The sequence below is a fragment of the Chelmon rostratus genome, chromosome 10 (genome assembly GCF_017976325.1).
Source record: "Chelmon rostratus isolate fCheRos1 chromosome 10, fCheRos1.pri, whole genome shotgun sequence".
NCBI lineage: Eukaryota > Metazoa > Chordata > Actinopteri > Chaetodontiformes > Chaetodontidae > Chelmon > Chelmon rostratus.
The window spans coordinates 25,869,734-25,889,706 of NC_055667.1; the positions used below are offsets into that span (position 1 = coordinate 25,869,734).

The 19,973-nt window shown below is 43.3% G+C and overlaps 1 protein-coding gene across 2 annotated transcripts; it reads right to left on the reverse strand.

Annotated features, from left to right (window-relative positions):
* Nucleotides 1–1,169: 1,169 nt before the first annotated feature.
* Nucleotides 1,170–19,625, reverse strand: LOC121612668 (suppressor of tumorigenicity 14 protein homolog). Of its 2 annotated transcripts, none has more exons than XM_041945705.1 (20): nucleotides 19,513–19,625; nucleotides 19,255–19,387; nucleotides 16,776–16,935; nucleotides 16,163–16,293; nucleotides 15,339–15,409; nucleotides 14,750–14,943; nucleotides 12,360–12,395; nucleotides 11,754–11,982; nucleotides 10,936–11,072; nucleotides 9,979–10,076; nucleotides 8,822–8,922; nucleotides 7,963–8,096; nucleotides 7,725–7,829; nucleotides 7,372–7,479; nucleotides 7,078–7,194; nucleotides 5,290–5,415; nucleotides 4,984–5,167; nucleotides 4,374–4,645; nucleotides 2,773–2,909; nucleotides 1,170–2,681 (listed from the first exon to the last, which is right to left on the reverse strand). In XM_041945705.1, the coding sequence occupies exons 2-20, from the start codon at nucleotides 19,294–19,296 to the stop codon at nucleotides 2,520–2,522; spliced, it is 2,544 nt and encodes an 847-aa protein (XP_041801639.1). In that variant the 5' UTR covers nucleotides 19,297–19,387; nucleotides 19,513–19,625; the 3' UTR covers nucleotides 1,170–2,519. The 2 variants fall into 2 exon arrangements, with proteins under 2 accessions (XP_041801639.1, XP_041801640.1); XM_041945706.1 differs by having other exon boundaries at nucleotides 19,255–19,425; nucleotides 19,513–19,621.
* Between the last annotated feature and the right edge of the window lie 348 nt (nucleotides 19,626–19,973).

Here is a 19,973-nt window from a genome sequence, read left to right on the forward strand (position 1 = left end):
GTTACTGACTGTAGAAGAGGAGTCTGCAACCTTTACCACTCAAAGAGTCACGCAGACCCGCTTCCCACAGTAAACACTGGGAGCTGCAAAACCCTTTTAACATTTAAAATGAAACAACGCTGCATATAAGGTTGTTTTTTCCTTTTTGCATTTATGCTACGTATAAAGAAACATGTTGCATTCATGAAAACAACAAAACGAAAGCACATTTCTGCATGCAGCAAAAACATTTTGAACTCTGAAAAAGTTTCAAGTAAAATACTCGGTGTCTATTTGAGTCCTTCTTGTATTTATGAGAAAAAAAAACGCCTTTTACTGGCGCGTTCAGTCAGCCGTCAACCTGAATAATAAAAGCACTATTTTCATTAAACAATGAAAAAATATGAGTGTGTATGTGTGTGTGTGTGTGTGTGTGTGTAATCACACACAGAAGAAGTCTAAATACAAATATTATACTGAATGAATTCAATACTCTAATCACAAAAAGCCTAAAAGTAAATACTTCCGTGCCCATCTTAGAAAACAAGCAGGGGGCTCAGGGTGTTACGCCTTCATGTTGCAGATGTTGAGCCACATGTTCATAAAAGCACCTTCAATGTCTCCGTTCAGCAGAGTTTCCTCCAGCGTTGTTCTTGGATTTGAGCTCCACGAAGCAAGAGAAGACACACTTTGTTTGGATTTTTTTTAATTTCATGAGATTTGGCAGTTACCCCCAACATGGAAACATTTAATTCCACCAAAATAACAACAAACTGTGTATATTTGTGTTCTGTCTTTACATACAAGCATCTGCACGTAAGCATTAGCTAGCCTGAAGTTTGAGAGGAAATCTAAGTTTAACAGTTTAATCCATCTCCTGAATTCTGCTATCGTTCCTTCAAAACTATTCTTAATCCTGCAAACCAAACTAAAAGCGCACTGGGGCTACGATTAACTACGAAAAACGAAAACCTGCGACATGAACGAGAAACACTGTACAAATAAATACGTTCAGCAGAAAACAGAGCTGCACAAAGAAAAGCAGGAAATGTAACAGAGACAAAGGGAGAGTTTCAGGAAACCTCAACACCTCCGCCGATCGTCCACAGCAGACGTCCACACATCAGTTCGTCTCACTGTGTCTTACAGGCTCCAGTACAGAAATGCATTAAAATTATCATTCATGATGGGAACATCATCCAAATCTACAACTACAACTCTTTTCACAGTGAAATAAATAGATTTAATTTGAAGTTTTACATATTTCAGTTAAATCTGATCCCGTTTAACGAATTATGGCTGAAATATATACTGCATGTAATATTACTGATCACTCAAACTACTGAACTGTTGTATTTTCTGGCTGCTACAGTAAAAAGTGCTATCTGTTGCCATGGCAGCACGCCAGCCAATCATGCTTTCACTTCGCTCATGTGAGTGTTAATCATGGTGACAGCCTTCATTTCCCATCAGACAACGGATGAAACCTTTAGATGTGTCTGAAGAAGCGCGTTAGCCGGCTAGCACGTTAGCACGGAGCTAAAGCAGGTGCGACTGACACGAAGCGTTTGTTTTAACTTCACCTGTCGTTCACACCTGCTCTGCCGCAGAGGGCGGAGCGAGTGCAGACGGCGAGCTGCAGCCGTCTGTTACTCCGCCCGTTCTGTCGGTGACTGATTACTCACTGAGTGAAATTACTCACGTGATATTCAAGTAGTTTCCTTTCAGCCCTGAGATTTTTTTTATCATCTTTATTTGCAAAAGAGTTCTCCAGGAAGTAAAAGTCCTGAATTCAAAAACACACTCATGTAAAAGTAAGCAAAATGTAAGAAAGTAGGAGAAGTAAAAGTACTCATGTTGCAGTAAAATGTTCCTGGTCAGTGTTTTTCTATCATATCTGATACTTGTGGATGAATATTTGAGCTCATTTGAAGTACTGGATAGGAAGGGGAGGAAAAACTACAATATTTACCTCTGAGATGTTGGTGAGTACAAGTATAAAGTTCCATAAAAGTACAAGTGAAGTACAGTACAGTACTTGGGTAAATGTACTTCGTTACATTCAAGAGGAAACATATCAAGTGTTTGTGTGACAGACGTCACACTGCGTGGCAGTGATACTCTGGGTATTTGTGTGTATTTGTGTGTATTTGTGTGTATTCCGCAGCTGTTGGGTGTCGCTGCTGAGGCTGTTCAGCATTTTTAAACCTAAAGATCACAGCTTCATTCTTTTTATTTGAGAAATTGTTCTGTTTTAAATGTTAATGGCTGATATGAGCGTGGATGTTATGATTTGACACCATCACAGGTCTGATCTTCTGATCTGTTCTATAAAAAGAAGGAAATCGAGTTGTGATTGGCCAAAACGAATCCAGCTGCTCTGAGCTTCTGCTGCGTTGCTCTTTGATTGACAGTTTGCTTAAAAAGCTTCAGAACTGAAGAAGAATTCACAGTTTCTGCTGTGAATATTAACGATTATATTTTGGTCTGAAAATAAAAAACGGTCGCAGCAAACGTTCACCTCCTGAGTCTGTCCGCCGCTACACGCCGCTGCTCTCCTTTATCCAGCGGCGGAATCGGGTGACTCGAGTGTAGACGCCGGGTTTGTTCCTGCGAGCGCAGCCGTCGCCCCAGCTCACCACACCCGCCAGGAAGACCCGCCCACCAGGGCCGGTGACGGACAGCGGGCCGCCGGAGTCGCCCTGAGAGTCAGAGAGGAGAGTTAGAGCAGACACACACACACACACACTAGATGGAGGTGAAGGTGGTGCTCTGACTGTTTCCATCTGTTACCTGACAGGCGTCCACGCCTCCTCTGAGGACGCCGGCGCACAGCATCCCGTCAGTGACCTCGTCGTCCATCAGACTCTTACACACCGTGCTGTTGATGATCCGAACCTCCGCCTTCTGCAGGATGGTCGCAGCGAGGCCTGACAGACACCATGATCAGATCTTTAACACCGTGTCCACGGATGAAGCTTAAAAACTGGTGGGGGTCGACAGATGAAGCATCTAAACCAGCTAACAGTAAATGACGTAGCTGAAAGTAGCTCCACCTGCAGCAGCTGACAATACTGCTGTACTTTTGCTGCATTAAGCTGACAGTACTGCTGTACTTTTACTGCATGAAGCTGGCAATACTGCTGTACTTTTACTGCATTAAGCTGACAGTACTGCTGTACTTTTACTGCATGAAGCTGACAATACTGCTGTACTTTTACTGCATAAAGCTGATAATACTACTGTACTTTTACTGCATAAAGCTGATAATACTGCTGTACTTTTACTGCATTAAGCTGACAATACTGCTGTACTTTTACTGCATAAAGCTGATAATACTGCTGTACTTTTACTGCATGAAGCTGACAGTACTGCTGTACTTTTACTGCATGAAGCTGATAACACTGCTGTACTTTTACTGCATGAAGTTGATTATACTGCTGTACTTTTACTGCATGAAGCTGACAATACTGCTGTACTTTTACTGCATGAAGCTGACAATACTGCTGTTCTTTTACTGCATGAAGCTGATTATACTGCTGTACTTTTACTGCATGAAGCTGACAATACTGCTGTACTTTTACTGCATTAAGCTGACAATACTGCTGTTCTTTTACTGCATGAAGCTGACGATACTGCTGTACTTTTACTGCATTAAGCTGATAATACTGCTGTACTTTTACTGCATGAAGCTGACAATACTGCTGTACTTTTACTGCATAAAGCTGATAATACTACTGTACTTTTACTGCATAAAGCTGATAATACTGCTGTACTTTTACTGCATTAAGCTGACAATACTGCTGTACTTTTACTGCATAAAGCTGATAATACTGCTGTACTTTTACTGCATGAAGCTGACAGTACTGCTGTACTTTTACTGCATGAAGCTGATAACACTGCTGTACTTTTACTGCATGAAGTTGATTATACTGCTGTACTTTTACTGCATGAAGCTGACAATACTGCTGTACTTTTACTGCATGAAGCTGACAATACTGCTGTTCTTTTACTGCATGAAGCTGATTATACTGCTGTACTTTTACTGCATGAAGCTGACAATACTGCTGTACTTTTACTGCATTAAGCTGACAATACTGCTGTTCTTTTACTGCATGAAGCTGACGATACTGCTGTACTTTTACTGCATTAAGCTGATAATACTGCTGTACTTTTACTGCATGAAGCTGACAATACTGCTGTACTTTTACATCAATCAAACAGTGTGGGCGGGACTTTGAGCTGCAGCTTCAGCTTCAGTTTCTGCTGTCGGGTTAAAAAACAAAACTTTCTGTTTTCTTCGGGTGAACTCAGAAACATGACGAGCTTCACTTCCTGCGAAGGAGCTTTCAGACAATGAAAAATAAAAACGCCGTCATCCTGCATTAACTCACCTCCTTCTCTGGTGGCTCCCCAGCCGGTGATCCACGCCTCAAGGCCTGCTGGGAAGTCGTACGTGGGGGAGGGCAGACAGATGGGCCAGATGTTCTGGTTGAGGGTGACGTTGGCGTCCAGCTCCATCAGGGCGATGTCGTTGTCATAGGTGAGGGGGTTGTAGTCGGGGTGAGCGACGATCCGCCTCACGTTCCTCCTCACCGTCCACTCATTGGTCTGGCTCTGCACGTGCAGGCCCAGCAAGGCCTCCCATTGGTCCGCCTGAGAGTACCTGCATCGACACACACTCGGGGGGTCACGTACTCGGTCAGGTTACTGCTGACGAGGATTAATCAGCCTAAGGCGAGTCCCTCCAGGTGTGTTCACCAACAAAGATGAATCTTCACCTTGCAGGTAAATTTGACTGCTGGACTGATGTGTTCATCTAAACTGGTGTAGCGACTGTACGTTAGCTGTAAGCTAGTTAGCAACATTAGCGACGTGTTTGTGTTCAGCTCAGCCTCTGACTGAGCTGCATCTGCTGTTCACTGGATGGAACTGTAATTGGTTGAATGATTATAGATATATTATTATACTCTGATCAGTAATCACACTCAGAGCAGCTCCTACTTGTTGGGTCCGTTGTCCTGAACGCAGTGAGCGGCGGTTAGCAGCCAGCGGTTACTCAGCACCGACGCTCCGCACACGTGACCTGTTCCCCTGATGTGGAGGCTGACCTGCCAGGGCCACTCCCCCTCCCGAGACACCTGACCGCCCACGATACGAGAGCTGCGGTACGGCCTCGTCCCACACTCTGAAAACACACACACGCACGAACATACACAACAATTACGCATAGTTGATGAAAAAACAGCACACACACACAACTGTATGTGACCATGCGTGTGTGTGTGTGTGCGCGTGCAGGACACGTACGGCAGTCGTCCTCGTCAGACGCGTCCTCGCAGTCCTGCTGTCCGTCACACTCTGGGTTCAGTTTACTGATGCAGCGTCCGTTCCTGCAGCGGAAGGTGAACTCTGAACACTGCTGCAACACCAGAGCTGAAGCACAGGACACACACGAGTATTAGTGCTGTCACCACTGACACACTACTACACACTACTACACAGTACTACACAGTACTACACAGTACTGATGACACCGTGCTGGTGGCAGAGTGGGACTGTGTCCGCTGCATCCGTCTTCCTGTGATGCTGTGATGGATAGAGTCAGTGTGATCTCTGCTGGTCACGGCGGCGTAGTTAAATCCTTCATTTGGTTCACAGCGTGCAGCACATTCAGACTGAGGTGTGGAGCACAGCCTCAGTCTGCAGGAGCGGAGCTTCAAACATGAGGCTGGTTATCGAGCACGGCGGCTCTCCTGAAGGATGAGGTGGATTTTACAGATGAGACAAACTTGTCTATGTGTTATTTAATAATTAATTAAAGAGGTTTACGGAGCCGTCAAAGTCTGGCTTTAGAGGTTCCGACCCTGAACGAGGACCAGGCTGCTGCTTTCACCTCGTTGTGCACGGAATGTTTCGTGCAGTTTGTCACGATCACCAAATGCTAAGCTGAAAACGTCTTTTGAGGTTGAGCAATACGTGGACACGACAGACGGTTGGTTCCTCAGACGGGAAACAGGTTGTGAAACCACACAGGCGGCGACTTCAGCAGAAACATATTCAGAGCACACATGGAGCAAAATATAAGGCGACAGTGGATATAAAAGTCTACACACCCCCGTTCAAATGCCAGGTTTCTGTGATGCAAAAAAATGACACCAAGATAAATCATTTTACAACTTTTTTCACCTTTAATGTGACCTATAACCTCTTCAACGCAACAAGTGTGAACCTCTTATAACTGGGGATGTGACTGTGTTCAGATTTAATCAACTAGATTCAAACTCATGTTAAATTGGAGTCAGCGCCACCATTTAAAGTGCCTCTGATTAACCCCAAATGAGGTTCAGCTTCGGGCTTCTGTTAGGAAGCTGAAGACGAAGAGGAACTTCATCGTTCAGCACGACAATGACCCAAAGCGTGCATCCAAATCAACAAAAGAAAGGCTTCACCAGAATAAGATTGAGGTCTTGGAATGGCCCAGCCAGAGTCCAGACCTGAATCCGATCGAACACCTGTGGGGCGATCTGCAGAGGGCTGTGCACAGGTGATGCCCTCGCAATCTGTCAGATTTAGAGCGGTTTTGCAAAGAGGAGTGGGCAGATATTGGCACATCAAGATGTGTCACGCTGATAGACTCCAGTGCTGTAATAAAAGCCAAAGGTGCTGCAACAAAGGGTGTGTGCATTTATGCAACCAGGCTATTTTAAGTTTTTTACTTTTTCCCCTTTAAAGGTTTCAGTTTGTTTTTTCAATTGCGTTGTACAGGTCACACTAAAGATGGAAAAAGTTGTGAGATTATTTATCTTAAACCTGGCATTTGAACAGGGGTGTGCAGACTTTTCTATCCACTGTATTTATGACGCAGGAAAAGCAGGAGCATCAAGCAACAAATCATTGAATATGTTTTACAAATAAATCAACTTTATGAACATGCAGCAGCTCTGGTCCGAGCCTGTGAGCAGCCTAAAATATCAAATAGATTATTCCACCAAACATATGGTATTTAATGAAGGTGGAAGGAGACGAGATGCATTAATAGCATTTTTCTCACTCTTAAACATTCTGAAAGCGTCCATTTGCGGCGCTGCTTCTTACCTTTTTCACATTTGGACTCGTCGGATCCATCTGAGCAGTCGTCCTCTCCGTTGCACTTCAGCTTCTCTGGGATGCAGCGTCTGTTTCTGCAGGAAAACTCTCCTGCTCTGCATTTTACTGCAAAGGAAGAAGAACGTGTCCAACAGTGAGACGCTGGTTCGAACATTCAGATCTTCCTGTAACTTGAATGACAACATTGATCATTTAGTCTGCTGTGGACGTGAATGCATCTGGAGGGTTGTCGGCTGTTTTTATTTGATTCAGTAACAGCTGTATTCAGTCGGTTTCACCCACCACAGTTTTGCTCATCGGTGTCGTCTCCACAGTCGTCAAACCCATCGCATTCCCAGAACTTCGGCTTACAGCGGCCATTTTTACACTTCATCTGAGACGCATCGCAGGCTGAGCGGAGACACAAAGAAAAAAAAAAACATGTTCATTCGTCTCTCAACGCTTCCTGACTTCCTGTCTGTGGCTCTCGGCTCCGAGCCCGTTGGTTCCCGCTAAAGATTAATCCGTTTTAGTGCTCTAGGTGAGCGAACCTGCCGTTCAGATTATCTTTCAGGCTGAAAGAATCGATCCTGCTCTAAATGTTTTGTTTTCTGTGAAGATTAAAAAGTCATCCACAGTCCGTGGTTTGAACTCACTGCAGTTGTCCTCGTCGCTGCCGTCTCCACAGTCGTTCCAGCCGTCACACTGCAGAGTCCTGTTGATGCACAGGTTGTTGGTGCACTGGAACCTTCCGGGACAAGCTGACCGATGGCATCAAACAATCAGACACTGAACACACTGAATGCCATGAAGGAATCAGTCTGAATACCGAGCTGTGCCTGGAAAAGTGGCCAGCCTGCGATCTTTGAATCAAAATAAATGAATCAGTCTTACGGTTAGTTGGGACAAAGGCTTCGTACTCCGCAGTGAAACCCTGGTCCACGTAGGAGGAGTCGGAGTTAAATTTGATGGTCATTATGTTGCTTCGGCTGGTGACCACAGTGCTTTTTGGCTTATTGCCACACAGTCTACAACAGAAGAAGCAGAAGATTCATCAGGGACATCTGAGGACATGTCAGTGGGTGGACTGACAAAATCAAGTTAGCTGTCGTCCAAAGTGGCTCTACGGACTGATGTAGCGCGTCAAACTTTAGAGCATCTTCATTAGGAACCAGTGCTGCACCTCAAGTCTCAAATCATCAAAGTTCAAATCTAAAATCACAGACCTGCTTAAGGGGGACCTCCACTTACTGATAAGCTCCTAATGTGACACCTTGTTTAGCTCAACATTTAGACTTGTCTTATAGTTGTTAGTGTTGACTCGGGACTTCTTCTAGATTTGAGACTTCACCTGGGACTTGCTGGTCTTGTTTGGGACTTAACCTGAGGTGTGGTGGGTCTTGACTTAAAACTTGACTATTGACATTTTGGTCTAAGAGGGGGACTTAACTCTGGGCTTAATAGCCAATACTTGAGACTTGAACAACAGGGACTTTGCATCTTTGTGAGTCACTGATTAATTACAACCAAATTCATTTAATAACACGTCTGATGACATCAAGTCATTGCAGTCATATCTGGATCACTCTGGTCTAGTCCAGGTCTTACCGCTGTCACAGCTAATTATCATGTCAAAAGTCCTGCAAGTCTCCACAGTCACAAGCTGTCAGAGAAGGAGCCTCTGGGTTGGACTATGGGTGATGGAGAGGCATTAGGACGAAGCTGTGGGGGAAACGAAGCGCTGGCGGCTGACCTTTGACCGTTGACGTCAACATAATCATTGGGACACTGGTCACTGTAATTCCCCAGGAGGAACTTGTTGAACTGAATCTTCACAAACTTTTCCTTTGGGGCCTAAAGAACAAAGATAATGGAGGCAAAACAAAATTATCAGACAGAATTACAAAATCCCAAATAAAGTCAAATTCATTCTAAATGTGATATGAAGCATTTAAGACAGTCAACAGACGCCAGCGGGGGGCGCTACACGTATGTAAGTATAATTGTCTTGATATAACTGATTAACTTTGAGTGTTGAGATATTTCAGACATTCAGATATTCATGCCCATTGTGTTTAGCACTTACAAGCTAATGTTAGCATGCTAAAATGCTAAACTAAAATTGTGACCACTATAGCTGCTGTGATTGTGAGCATATTAGCATACTGTTGTTAGCGCTGAGCTCAGTGCACTGATGTGTCTCCGTGCAGCCTCGCAGAGCTGCCGTGGACTCTTAAAGCAGCTGTAGTTGATCATTTGGCCATTTGGGGGCAGCAAAACAATCTAGACATCAGATTGCACCATGTCCTGAGGCAAATAATTGACCGTTAGCTGCTAAGTGTTCACTTTCTTCACCAGCTCGTCTCTCACGATGTCTGTCTGCTGAGCATTAAGTGCACAGCTGGTTCATCTTGTCTTCAGCTTGTTTTATGAAAACAGCTGAAACACAAACTTATCAGTCAGTGTGCCAAAAAGCAAAACTAGGAGCCAACTGAGAAAACTCTCAGTGGGCTCAGAAAGATCAGTGATATCAACTGATTAAATATGACAGTATGAGATATCATATAAATGTCACTGCAGAGGAGACAGCAGGTCAGCTGGCCGAGCTCTGTGACATCCTCTGTTCGTACTCATTGATACATTATCAGATATTATTCAACCCTAACACATTTGCTAACCTCCTGATGTTTCCGCTCATGCAGAAGAAATATTAAACTCGGGGCAGATTGTCATGAAATGTGCTGATCTCCAGAGGATGAACCCTTTAGATTCCAAAGACCTCATGACCTCTCCTCTAGCGCCACTCTCAGGACAAACCTTACATTTCCAGCTCTAAGAATGATTAAATCATCAGTATTTTGGTTTTGCTTTACTTGTTGTTCTTGTCAGAATTTTAAAATGTGGACTTACCTCGATCCTCCAGACACAGGAGGTTTGTGGGGGGTAGTTGGCGGGGTAGAAAGGTGAGGAGAAGGAGCCTTTGTCTGCGGTCAGTGTAGCTCCACACTCTGAACAACAGACAGTCACACTGATGTGTTAGACATGTAGCTGTGGAGAGGTCAGAGGTCACACTGATATCCCTGTGACCCCCCACTGATTGGAGTCAGAACTGTGACACAACTGATGGCATCTTTATCGTAATATTTGTAATCTCGATATCTCATCACTTTAAGTATCTTTTTTTTCCCAATCAAAGCTGCAACCAACGAGCCAAAAGCCAAAGATTTTCACAGGAATAAAGAAACCAGAGAATATCCACATTTAAGAAGCTGGAATCAGAGAATTTTGACTTTTTTCTTAAAAAATTACTCAAACTAAGTATAGTAGACAACAAATCAATTCATTGTTGCAGCTCTTCATGTGTTTCCAATATTAAAAATCAAATAATGTGAAATCTAGTGCAATTTTGTTAATATTGCTGCAGTTTTCTGTTTTATTTCGCCTTGTTTCAATGACGTTTGGCTGGAAAATCTGTGAAAGCCGAGAAAAGTGGTTGCAGAGCGGACACTAAATGTCATCTTGACCCGTTTTCCCTCTTTGTTCTTGGGTTGGTTGGTTGACCTCTGATCTTCCATCGAAAAAGCAGACGGTTGATTTTCTATCAGTCAACTCTGAATGACCGACTGGTTGTTTCAGCTCTAAATGGAAAGAAGTTTCCTGGTTTATATTTTCAGGAAATTCTGTTTGTGTACGAAATTGTTGGAAGTTTATCTTTGGAGCAAATATCATTGGGTTGAAACAGGACATGAGATTATTATCAGACACATCCTCACACCAGCAGAAAGAAGTGAAGTGTTGTTTTGGTGCTTTTCTACTAAAGAAGGGTGATATCTGCGGTTACTGTTGCGACTGTACTTCCTGTCGTACTTTGCTCGCTCAGAGGGATCTGGGAGTAGTTGGCTCTGAAGCCGGGGAAGTTCTTCTCCTCGCTGGTGACCAGAGTCAGCAACATGACGTTCCCAGAGGACAGGAAGGACAGAGAGTCGTGAGGGTATCCGCACTGTCTGAGGAGGGACCACACAAACATGGAGCTGGATTTACTTGGATCTGAAGTCCTGCTCACAGCAGACAGACACACTGTGGAATGAGCTCATGTGTTGGCTGATGTGTTGGTGTACATGTCAACCAATAAGTGACTAAATACTGCACAGAAAAGGAATCAGTGTGGCTCTTTCATCCAATAAGTAAAAACACTGTGACCTCTGTCATAAACTGCTTTTAAACAGCAGCTGTGTTTGCTGACCTCTAGTGGTTTGACTTGTGCATCAATGGGTGTGTCAGTGCAGCGTGACATCACTGCTGGGTGTGGCTACAGGTGTGGGCGAGAAGGCGAGAGGTGCAACAGACTTGAAACCCTTAACCAGAGGGGGCAGCAAACACACGTTAACCTCTCAAATGTCTCGAATATTTCTATCAGGTTCAGCAATTCAGCATCAGTCGAGCAGCAGTTGCTCTGAACTCGGTGCTGTAGTGACAACGCAGGGCTGGTTGATGCTGTAGCTAGCGATGGCGGTACTAGAATGTGGTTCAAGCTCTACCAGGAGAGCTACCAGGGTGCTCCATGGGTTTCTAATCTAATCTGTTCTATTTTACTCTAATTTTATGGAATCAAATCCTTCGGGCACTAACTGGAACACAGAAAATGTAACCGTTAGACTCTGGTGAATCACTGCGTTGCGTCTTACTCTGTCAGGACTTGGTGCTCTATTGGAGCCAGGGAGTCGTAGACTTTGATGAAGTCCCGCTGACAGTCATCCTCCAGGATCAGGGTGTAGAAGTCCAGCCGGACTCGGTGGCCGGGGTCGGCCCTCAGCCTCCACTGAAGGAAGATGTTGGGCGGGTACGAGGAGTCCGGAAACCCCGGAGACTGGACGATGCCCGCTTTACTGACGTGAATGTTGAACGACTTTCTCACTGAAAAAATGACAACAGAAATGTGATCTAAAGTAAAAACTCGACAAAAACCCTCACCTGGATCACACCTGGTCTAAAAACAGAACTGAATCAACCAGAAAACTATCTGAGGTCAGTCAAGACAAAACCTACTTCACACACTGACACTGATTCAGTCACAGTCTCTAAGAATGTTCACAGTTATGTTGATTTCTGGGAGTATTCGTGGAATAGTCCACTACAGAACCAGGGACTATGATCTTCTGACTTTACTCTTCAAAGTAAAACAAAGATTTACTGAACAACGGTCCCGTCCTGTTGGGAGGAACTTTACTCTGAAAGAACTTAATATAAACAACACAACAGAGCTTCCATTAATAGAAATGAACAGTTCTCACCAAACAAAGAGGTCCTCGTCATGCGTGGGTCAATAGCTGTGAACAGGAAGATAAACAAAATCACACACAAACACACTGTAAATACACACAACAATGCAACCAAATACACACAACTACACATCCAAATACACACAACGATACAACCAAATACACACAACTACACAACCAAATACACACAACTACACATCCAAATACACACAACTACACATCCAAATACACACAACAACACAACCAAATACACACAACGAAACAACCAAATACACACAACTACACAACCAAATACACACAACGATACAACCAAATACACACAACTACACAACCAAATACACACAACTACACAACCAAATACACAAAACAACACAACCAAATACACACAACGATACAACCAAATACACACAACAACGCAACCAAATACACACAACTACACAACCAAATACACACAACAACACAACCAAATACACACAACTACACAACCAAATACACACAACTACACAACCAAATACACACAACAACACAACCAAATACACACAACGATACAACCAAATACACACAACGAAACAACCAAATACACACAACTACACAACCAAATACACACAACAACACAACCAAATACACACAACAACGCAACCAAATACACACAACTACACAACCAAATACACACAACAACGCAACCAAATACACACAACGAAACAACCAAATACACACAACAACACAACCAAATACACACAACGAAACAACCAAATACACACAACTACACAACCAAATACACACAACTACACATCCAAATACACACAACAACGCAACCAAATACACACAACTACACAACCAAATACACACAACAACACAACCAAATACACACAACGAAACAACCAAATACACACAACTACACAACCAAATACACACAACTACACATCCAAATACACACAACTACACAACCAAATACACACAACGATACAACCAAATACACACAACGATACAACCAAATACACAAAACTACACAACCAAATACACACAACTACACAACCAAATACACACAACAACACAACCAAATACACAACCAAATACACACAACGATACAACCAAATACACAAAACTACACAACCAAATACACACAACAACACAACCAAATACACACAACGATACAACCAAATACACACAATGATACAACCAAATACACACAACTACACAACCAAATACACACAACGATACAACCAAATACACAAAACTACACAACCAAATACACACAACAACACAACCAAATACACACAACGATACAACCAAATACACACAACTACACAACCAAATACACACAACTACACAACCAAATACACAAAACAACACAACCAAATACACACAACGATACAACCAAATACACAAAACTACACAACCAAATACACACAACAACACAACCAAATACACACAATGATACAACCAAATACACAACCAAATACACACAACAACACAACCAAATACACACAACAACACAACCAAATACACACAACTACACAACCAAATACACAAAACTACACAACCAAATACACACAACTACACAACCAAATACACACAACAACACAACCAAATACACACAATGATACAACGAAATACACAACCAAATACACACAACAACACCATCACACACATCAAGCTTTCTTATTCATAGTTGTCTTTTTAAACCACCGCTGATATTTTTGCTGCGTCATGAATCTGATGGTTTCATCTTTCTCAGATTAACTGAGTTTGTGACAGATTTTGTATCGAGGGCAGCTGATATTTAACCGAGATGTTTCGGTGCATAAATTTAAGCAAACTATGATTGTTTCTTGCTGCTAAATAATAGTTACTGGATGTAACTCCAGTTCTGCAAGTCAATGAGCCTCTCGCTGGTACAGTCTATCGTGTCGTTTGGAGTCGTTGGCACATGATCTATTCTGTCGTTTCAGAATGAGGACTTGTTGCAGATGGAGGTCGACAAGAGTCTGGACCTGACCACCTGACCAGAAAATACAACAATGTTTCCTGAATGCTCCTGGAACAGCAGTTTTACGGGTGGTGTACCTCCAGCGCTGTGCAAACTAACAGCTACAAGTTTCACAGTGTCAGTACTCTAAACTGTGACCAATCATGATCATCAGTAACTTTAAACAGACAGTCTAGACACTAAACTCAACCTTGATTCATTTTATTTGGTGTTTATAATGATGAAATGTTCCAGCATTACTGTCTTCATGCCTCACACTCCAACCTGAACTCACTGAAATACCTTTGAATTACCTCAGGAAGGAGGTAAAAACCTTGTTACCATCTTTGGAAGGTGAACCTGCTGTGAGATCCACAGTGTTTGCAGTTCTAGAAGAAGACGTGTTAACAGTTGTTAGTAAATCAGATCAAACCTCGTGAGATGACGGTGTTGACGCTCAGAGCGTCGGTGGGTTTCAGCAGCAGTCGTCCTTGTCGTCCCTGCTGACCTCCTGTCGACGGCATCAGAGACTCGATGGCGTCGTCCAGCGACGCCTGCTGGGAGACGTGGACGTCAAACTCCGACTCGTAATACGCTACAACGCTGTCGCTTTCGCCGTCCCCCTCACTGCACAAACACAGGGGAGATGAGGATTCACAGCTACAAGTCGGTTCAGCTTCAGTTCAAAGTCAGAGCCTCAGCAGCATCCGCTCTTAAAGGGACAGTTCGTCTTCGTATGATGCAGCATTTATATAGAGTCTTGGAAAAGGCATTTATTCTCTTTCTGTCTGCAAGTGAGTTCCTAAAATGGATTGTGTTCACTGCAGAGCTGAAGCCGGGTTGTGGTTAGCCTAGCTTAGCATAAATACTGGAAGCAGGGGGAAACAGCTAGCCTAGCGCCGTTCAAAGTTAAAAAATAATTAAACTCTTTGTTTAATCTGCGCACAAACAGAAATATAACAGAAGAGTAAATCTTCATCACTGAGGAAGCACGCAGCAGTGACGTGTTTCTGTGACGTTACCTGAAGGCCTCGACTGTGGAGCCTTGGAAAGATTTAGCCAGCACAGAGTTTTTAGAGTAAATCAGTTTCAGCTGAAAGACAAAGCAGTCACATAAGCATTATATAAAAACATATATAAACATATAAATATATAGAAACATTATATATAATTATATATAAATACACAGAAACACTATATTAACATATTTAGAACACTGTACTCTTAAATACTCTATTCTGATTGGTCAGTTGTCAAAATTCAGCAGTGTTTATTGCTAGGGAAGCCATAGCAACAGTCAGAGACTAAAGGGGCAATCCGTTAATGTAACAAGCTAATATGGAGCATTTTCCGGACATTACTTTTAATTTGTTTTGAGAGGACCCAACACTTGACTGGAGAATGATGTCCCCAGCAAAAAAGACAAGAAAAGTAAAGAACAACGCTGGACTGTCAGGAGAATATTAAGGCCCAAGAGACGTGAGGACACAGAGACGGACCAGGTTGAAGCCGAAAGACACGAAAAAAACACCAAGAAAAACACAGCATGAGCGATCAACGTGCTAAAAGACTGCTTAGTGGAGACAAAACTGGAGACAGATTTTGACATGTATGACACTAAAAACATGTTACTACACAATACTAATAAATACACAGAAACATTATGTATAAATACACATAAATATTATATCAAGTTCAATCAGCTCTACACATGCAGAGAAACGGGGACCACAAAGCAGAGGTGGATATCAGAGATATTATAGTCTGACAGGTATTCATTAAAGTGGAACATGTGGCACACATGTGGAGAACTCCCATGATGCTTTGGGACTGTGTGAAGTCTCACCTGCTGGCTGACCAGAGAGGCCAGGTTAGTAAACTCAGGGGTTCTGGGATCTTCATACGACGGCAGGAAGCGTTGGTTATCGATCTTCATCGAGCCGATGTAGACCTTCTTAACTCTGACATCACTGCGTACTGAAGGGGTGGGGGTGGAGGATGGGTGGTTAGTACCCGCCCAGCATTATTAGTACAGTTAATGGAGTTTTTCTTTTCAGTCGAAACTAAAACAATGATTCATTGATTAGCTGATTGACAGAAAATTAATCTGCTATTATCCTGATTATAATGCTTCAAATGTTGAGAACTGAAATGTTTAAACTGAGCTCCAGTTAATCAGCTGCAGCATTAAAGTGATGAACACATGAACACATCAATGATTATTATGATCCAATAATAATTCTGGGTCGTCTCAGTCTCAGTGATCTGAATTACTGTGAGAGTTTCTGTTCCATGAATCAGCCCATTAAAGCTTCATATCAGCATAATGTTTGCTTCCATATTCCCCAGCGGACTGATAACACAGAGCTGGCCGCTGGTCCAATCAGCTCTCAGCGTGAACAGGTGTACATGCCATCACTCTCCAGGGGTTTAAATAAAGGTTTGTTAAATGAGCTCACGGTGGAAGTGCCACACCAGCAGTCCGGTCAGCAGAGCCACAGCAGCAGCCGCGAGCAGCAGGCCGACGCCGATCCACAGCTTCTTCCTGCGGCCGGGTTTCTTCTCCAGCTGCTTGGAGTCTGTGGCCGGCAGGAAGTGAAGGGTGGTGTCCCAGTCATCCTGCACACAGAGACACACATAAAAAGCTGCTCCAGCACCTCCTAAACTCCCCCCAGCTTGCTGTGAGCTTCTGAACGTCCCCTCTGGACTGTGTCAGCTGGCAGTCGTTGGTCACTACAACTGAACACTGTCAGCGGTTTTCACTGAGACGATTTCCTCTGGTTCTACTGAGCAACAAGACGCTATTTCTGTAAGGACGCACTGGTTTTAAACCGGTGTTAAAATTTCAATTGTTCAATTCTGGGTGAACCGCAAACTTCAAGACATGAATCTGATAAATAAAACCAGGACTGTGTGAAAACACTGACATTTGAATGAAAAATAATTAACAGTTTAATCAGTTCTGAAAATAATCCCTAGTTCTAGCTGGAGTGCTGATTGGTGGAACAAACTAACTGCTTCTGTCAAACAGAAAACAGCAGCACACTGAATAAATGAAGTGAAACTCACAATATTTGAATTCATTTCCAAAAAGTAAAACTGCCTGATGGCCGCATCAGACAGACCGTCGTGCTGGCTGACCTGCAGCTTCACCCGGACTCTGCAGACTGTGTTCAGGCTGCTCTCTGTGTGAAAATGTTCAACTGGGTCACGGTGAAGCAGGTGTGGCGGATAGGAATGTCTCTACTACTGATGTGCCAGCATGTCTTGTCCTGCAGGCGTCAGCAGTTCAAACACACACCCTGTTACAGTGTGTGACGTCAAGCTGCTGCTCAAAAGCAGCAAAACAAAGAGCTGCAGCAAACAGCTGCAGAAAACAGCAGCAAAACAAGGCAAACAGCTGCAAAACAAACAGCTGCAGCAAACAGCTGCAAAACAACCAGCTGCAACAAACAGCTGCAGCAACCAGCTGCAACAAACAGCTGCAAAACAAACAGCTGCAAAACAAACAGCTGCAGCAAACAGCTGCAAAACAACCAGCTGCAACAAACAGCTGCAGCAACCAGCTGCAACAAACAGCTGCAAAACAAACAGCTGCAAAAAAAAGCTGCAACAAACAGATGCTGCAAACAGCTGCAACAAGCAGCTGCAACAAACAGCTGCAACAAACAGCTGCAAAACAAACAGCTACTGCAAACAGCTGCAAAACAAACAGCTGCAAAACAAACAGCTGCAACAAACAGCTGCAACAAACAGCTGCAAAACAAACAGCTGCAACAAACAGCTGCAACAAACAGATGCTGCAAACAGCTGCAACAAGCAGCTGCAACAAACAGCTGCAGCAAACAGCTGCAAAACAAACAGCTGCAGCAAACAGCTGCTTTTTACATTTCTACCCCTGATTGATCAATAACACAGTTTCTCTTTTGATGTAGCTTGGCAGTCTCCCCCTGATTGCAGTCTTTGTGCTAAGCTAGGCTAATATCTGCTGTATGTGTGTACACACAGGTGAACCTGATATCATCTGTAACACAATTCAAACAAGTGCCACAGAGTTCTAAAGAACTGCAGGAATTTCAAGAGAAGCTGAGAAATGAACACATTAAATATCATCACATGAGAGCTGCTGTGTGACGCATTGATCGATCTTCTTCATCAGACGAGCTAATTGAGCAGGTGAGCGGTGAGGGTGTATTTCTGCTGTTTATTTCATCTTTTATTGTTCGCGCAGGAACAATCAGCCGATCATTTGATGGACAGAAAACTGATCTTCATCTATTGGGAGGATTGATCGTGATGTTTTCTGAAGCAGAAACTGTGACGAGGAGGATGACGCTCGTTTCAGGGTCACTGCAGGTCTGCTTCCAGATGAGCGTTAACGAGCTCAGAGCTGATTTCAGCTGAACATCACGGACACTTTTCACTTCATGTCCTCTGAGACATGATGATTACTGTCTGTCCATCAATCTGATCGACCATCAATCAGCTGTTCCTTCTGTAACGATTTCAACGTTTTGTCCAGGAATCAAAGTTTAGTTCACTTCATGATGAATCACAGAAAAGCAGTTTTCTTTGTTTTAGTTTGTCTGATTAATAACTTTTGATATTATTGATTATCAAACTGTTTTAAATTATTACTTAATTATGTTTTAAGTCTGTGAGAAAAGTCGAATGTCTGTTCTGTAAATGTGTGTTTTGATCACAGTCATCTCTGAGTTTACCTGTCATGACCATTCAGAACCATTCAAACCAGTACAGACAGCAGAACCAGTCCAGTCCGGCCTGAAAACCACCTCAGACCATTTAAAACCTCCTTCATCACACTCAGCAGAAACCTTCAGAGCTCCTCTGGTTTCCGGTTTTAATCTCAGGTGAAACTGACGAACCTGTCCAGGCGGTGACGTCACAGTGGGTTTAATATTACAGGTATGGACTCACCTGTCTCGGACTGAACTTCTGTCCTGAATCCAATAAATCCATGTTGCTTCAGGTCTCCTCTTGTCCCTTTTCTTTATTCCGTCTCCACCGCAGTTTCTCAGGTTTCCGCCTCGCGCTCTGCTGCTGTTACCTGCTGTTACATGGCGACGACAGGTGAGCGGCGACAGGTGTCTGTGGCAGCCAGGTACAGGCAGAAATATAGCGGAAACAGCGAAATTCAGCGAGTTTCAGTTAGATTGTGAGTCTAAGGGTCCTTACTGGTGCCGGATCGCGGTCAGAGCCGGTTTAAACGGGTCCAGACCGGAGGACTCAAACGGCAGCTCGCTTCTGACGGAGAGACAAATATTTACCGACGAGAGAAGGAAACTGAGGACCGAACAGAAGACGCAAACACCTGACACGGTGTACTGAAAGGTGATTGGTCACACTTGATCTCCCGTGATTCATTGCGCGACTGAACTTTATCTGTTCATTTCCAAACTTCACCTCTGAACTGAGACGCACAAAAACAAAGAGTGAGTCAATCACCTGGCTCAAATGATCACTAAATTATTCCAAATCATTTACAGTTTTATCATTTATCAACCGTTAATGAGCTGCCTCTGTTTAAATGATGAATGAACAGTTTAAATTTGGAATTACAAAATTAAGTCGATCTGTTTGTTATTAGAAGATTAAATTATTTTTTCTTTAAAAATTATTAAGTTGGATTTAATTAT

Coding starts and splice junctions, on each gene's coding strand:
- LOC121612668 (XM_041945705.1), bottom strand. CDS start 19,296: ATGGATTTATTGGATTCAGGACAGAAGTTCAGTCCGAGACAG. Junction 12,396..14,749: donor CAACACCGTCATCTCACGAG/GTTTGATCTGAT, acceptor TCCTGTTCACAG/CTATTGACCCACGCATGACG. Junction 8,923..9,978: donor CCTGTGTCTGGAGGATCGAG/GTAAGTCCACAT, acceptor TTTGTTCTTTAG/GCCCCAAAGGAAAAGTTTGT.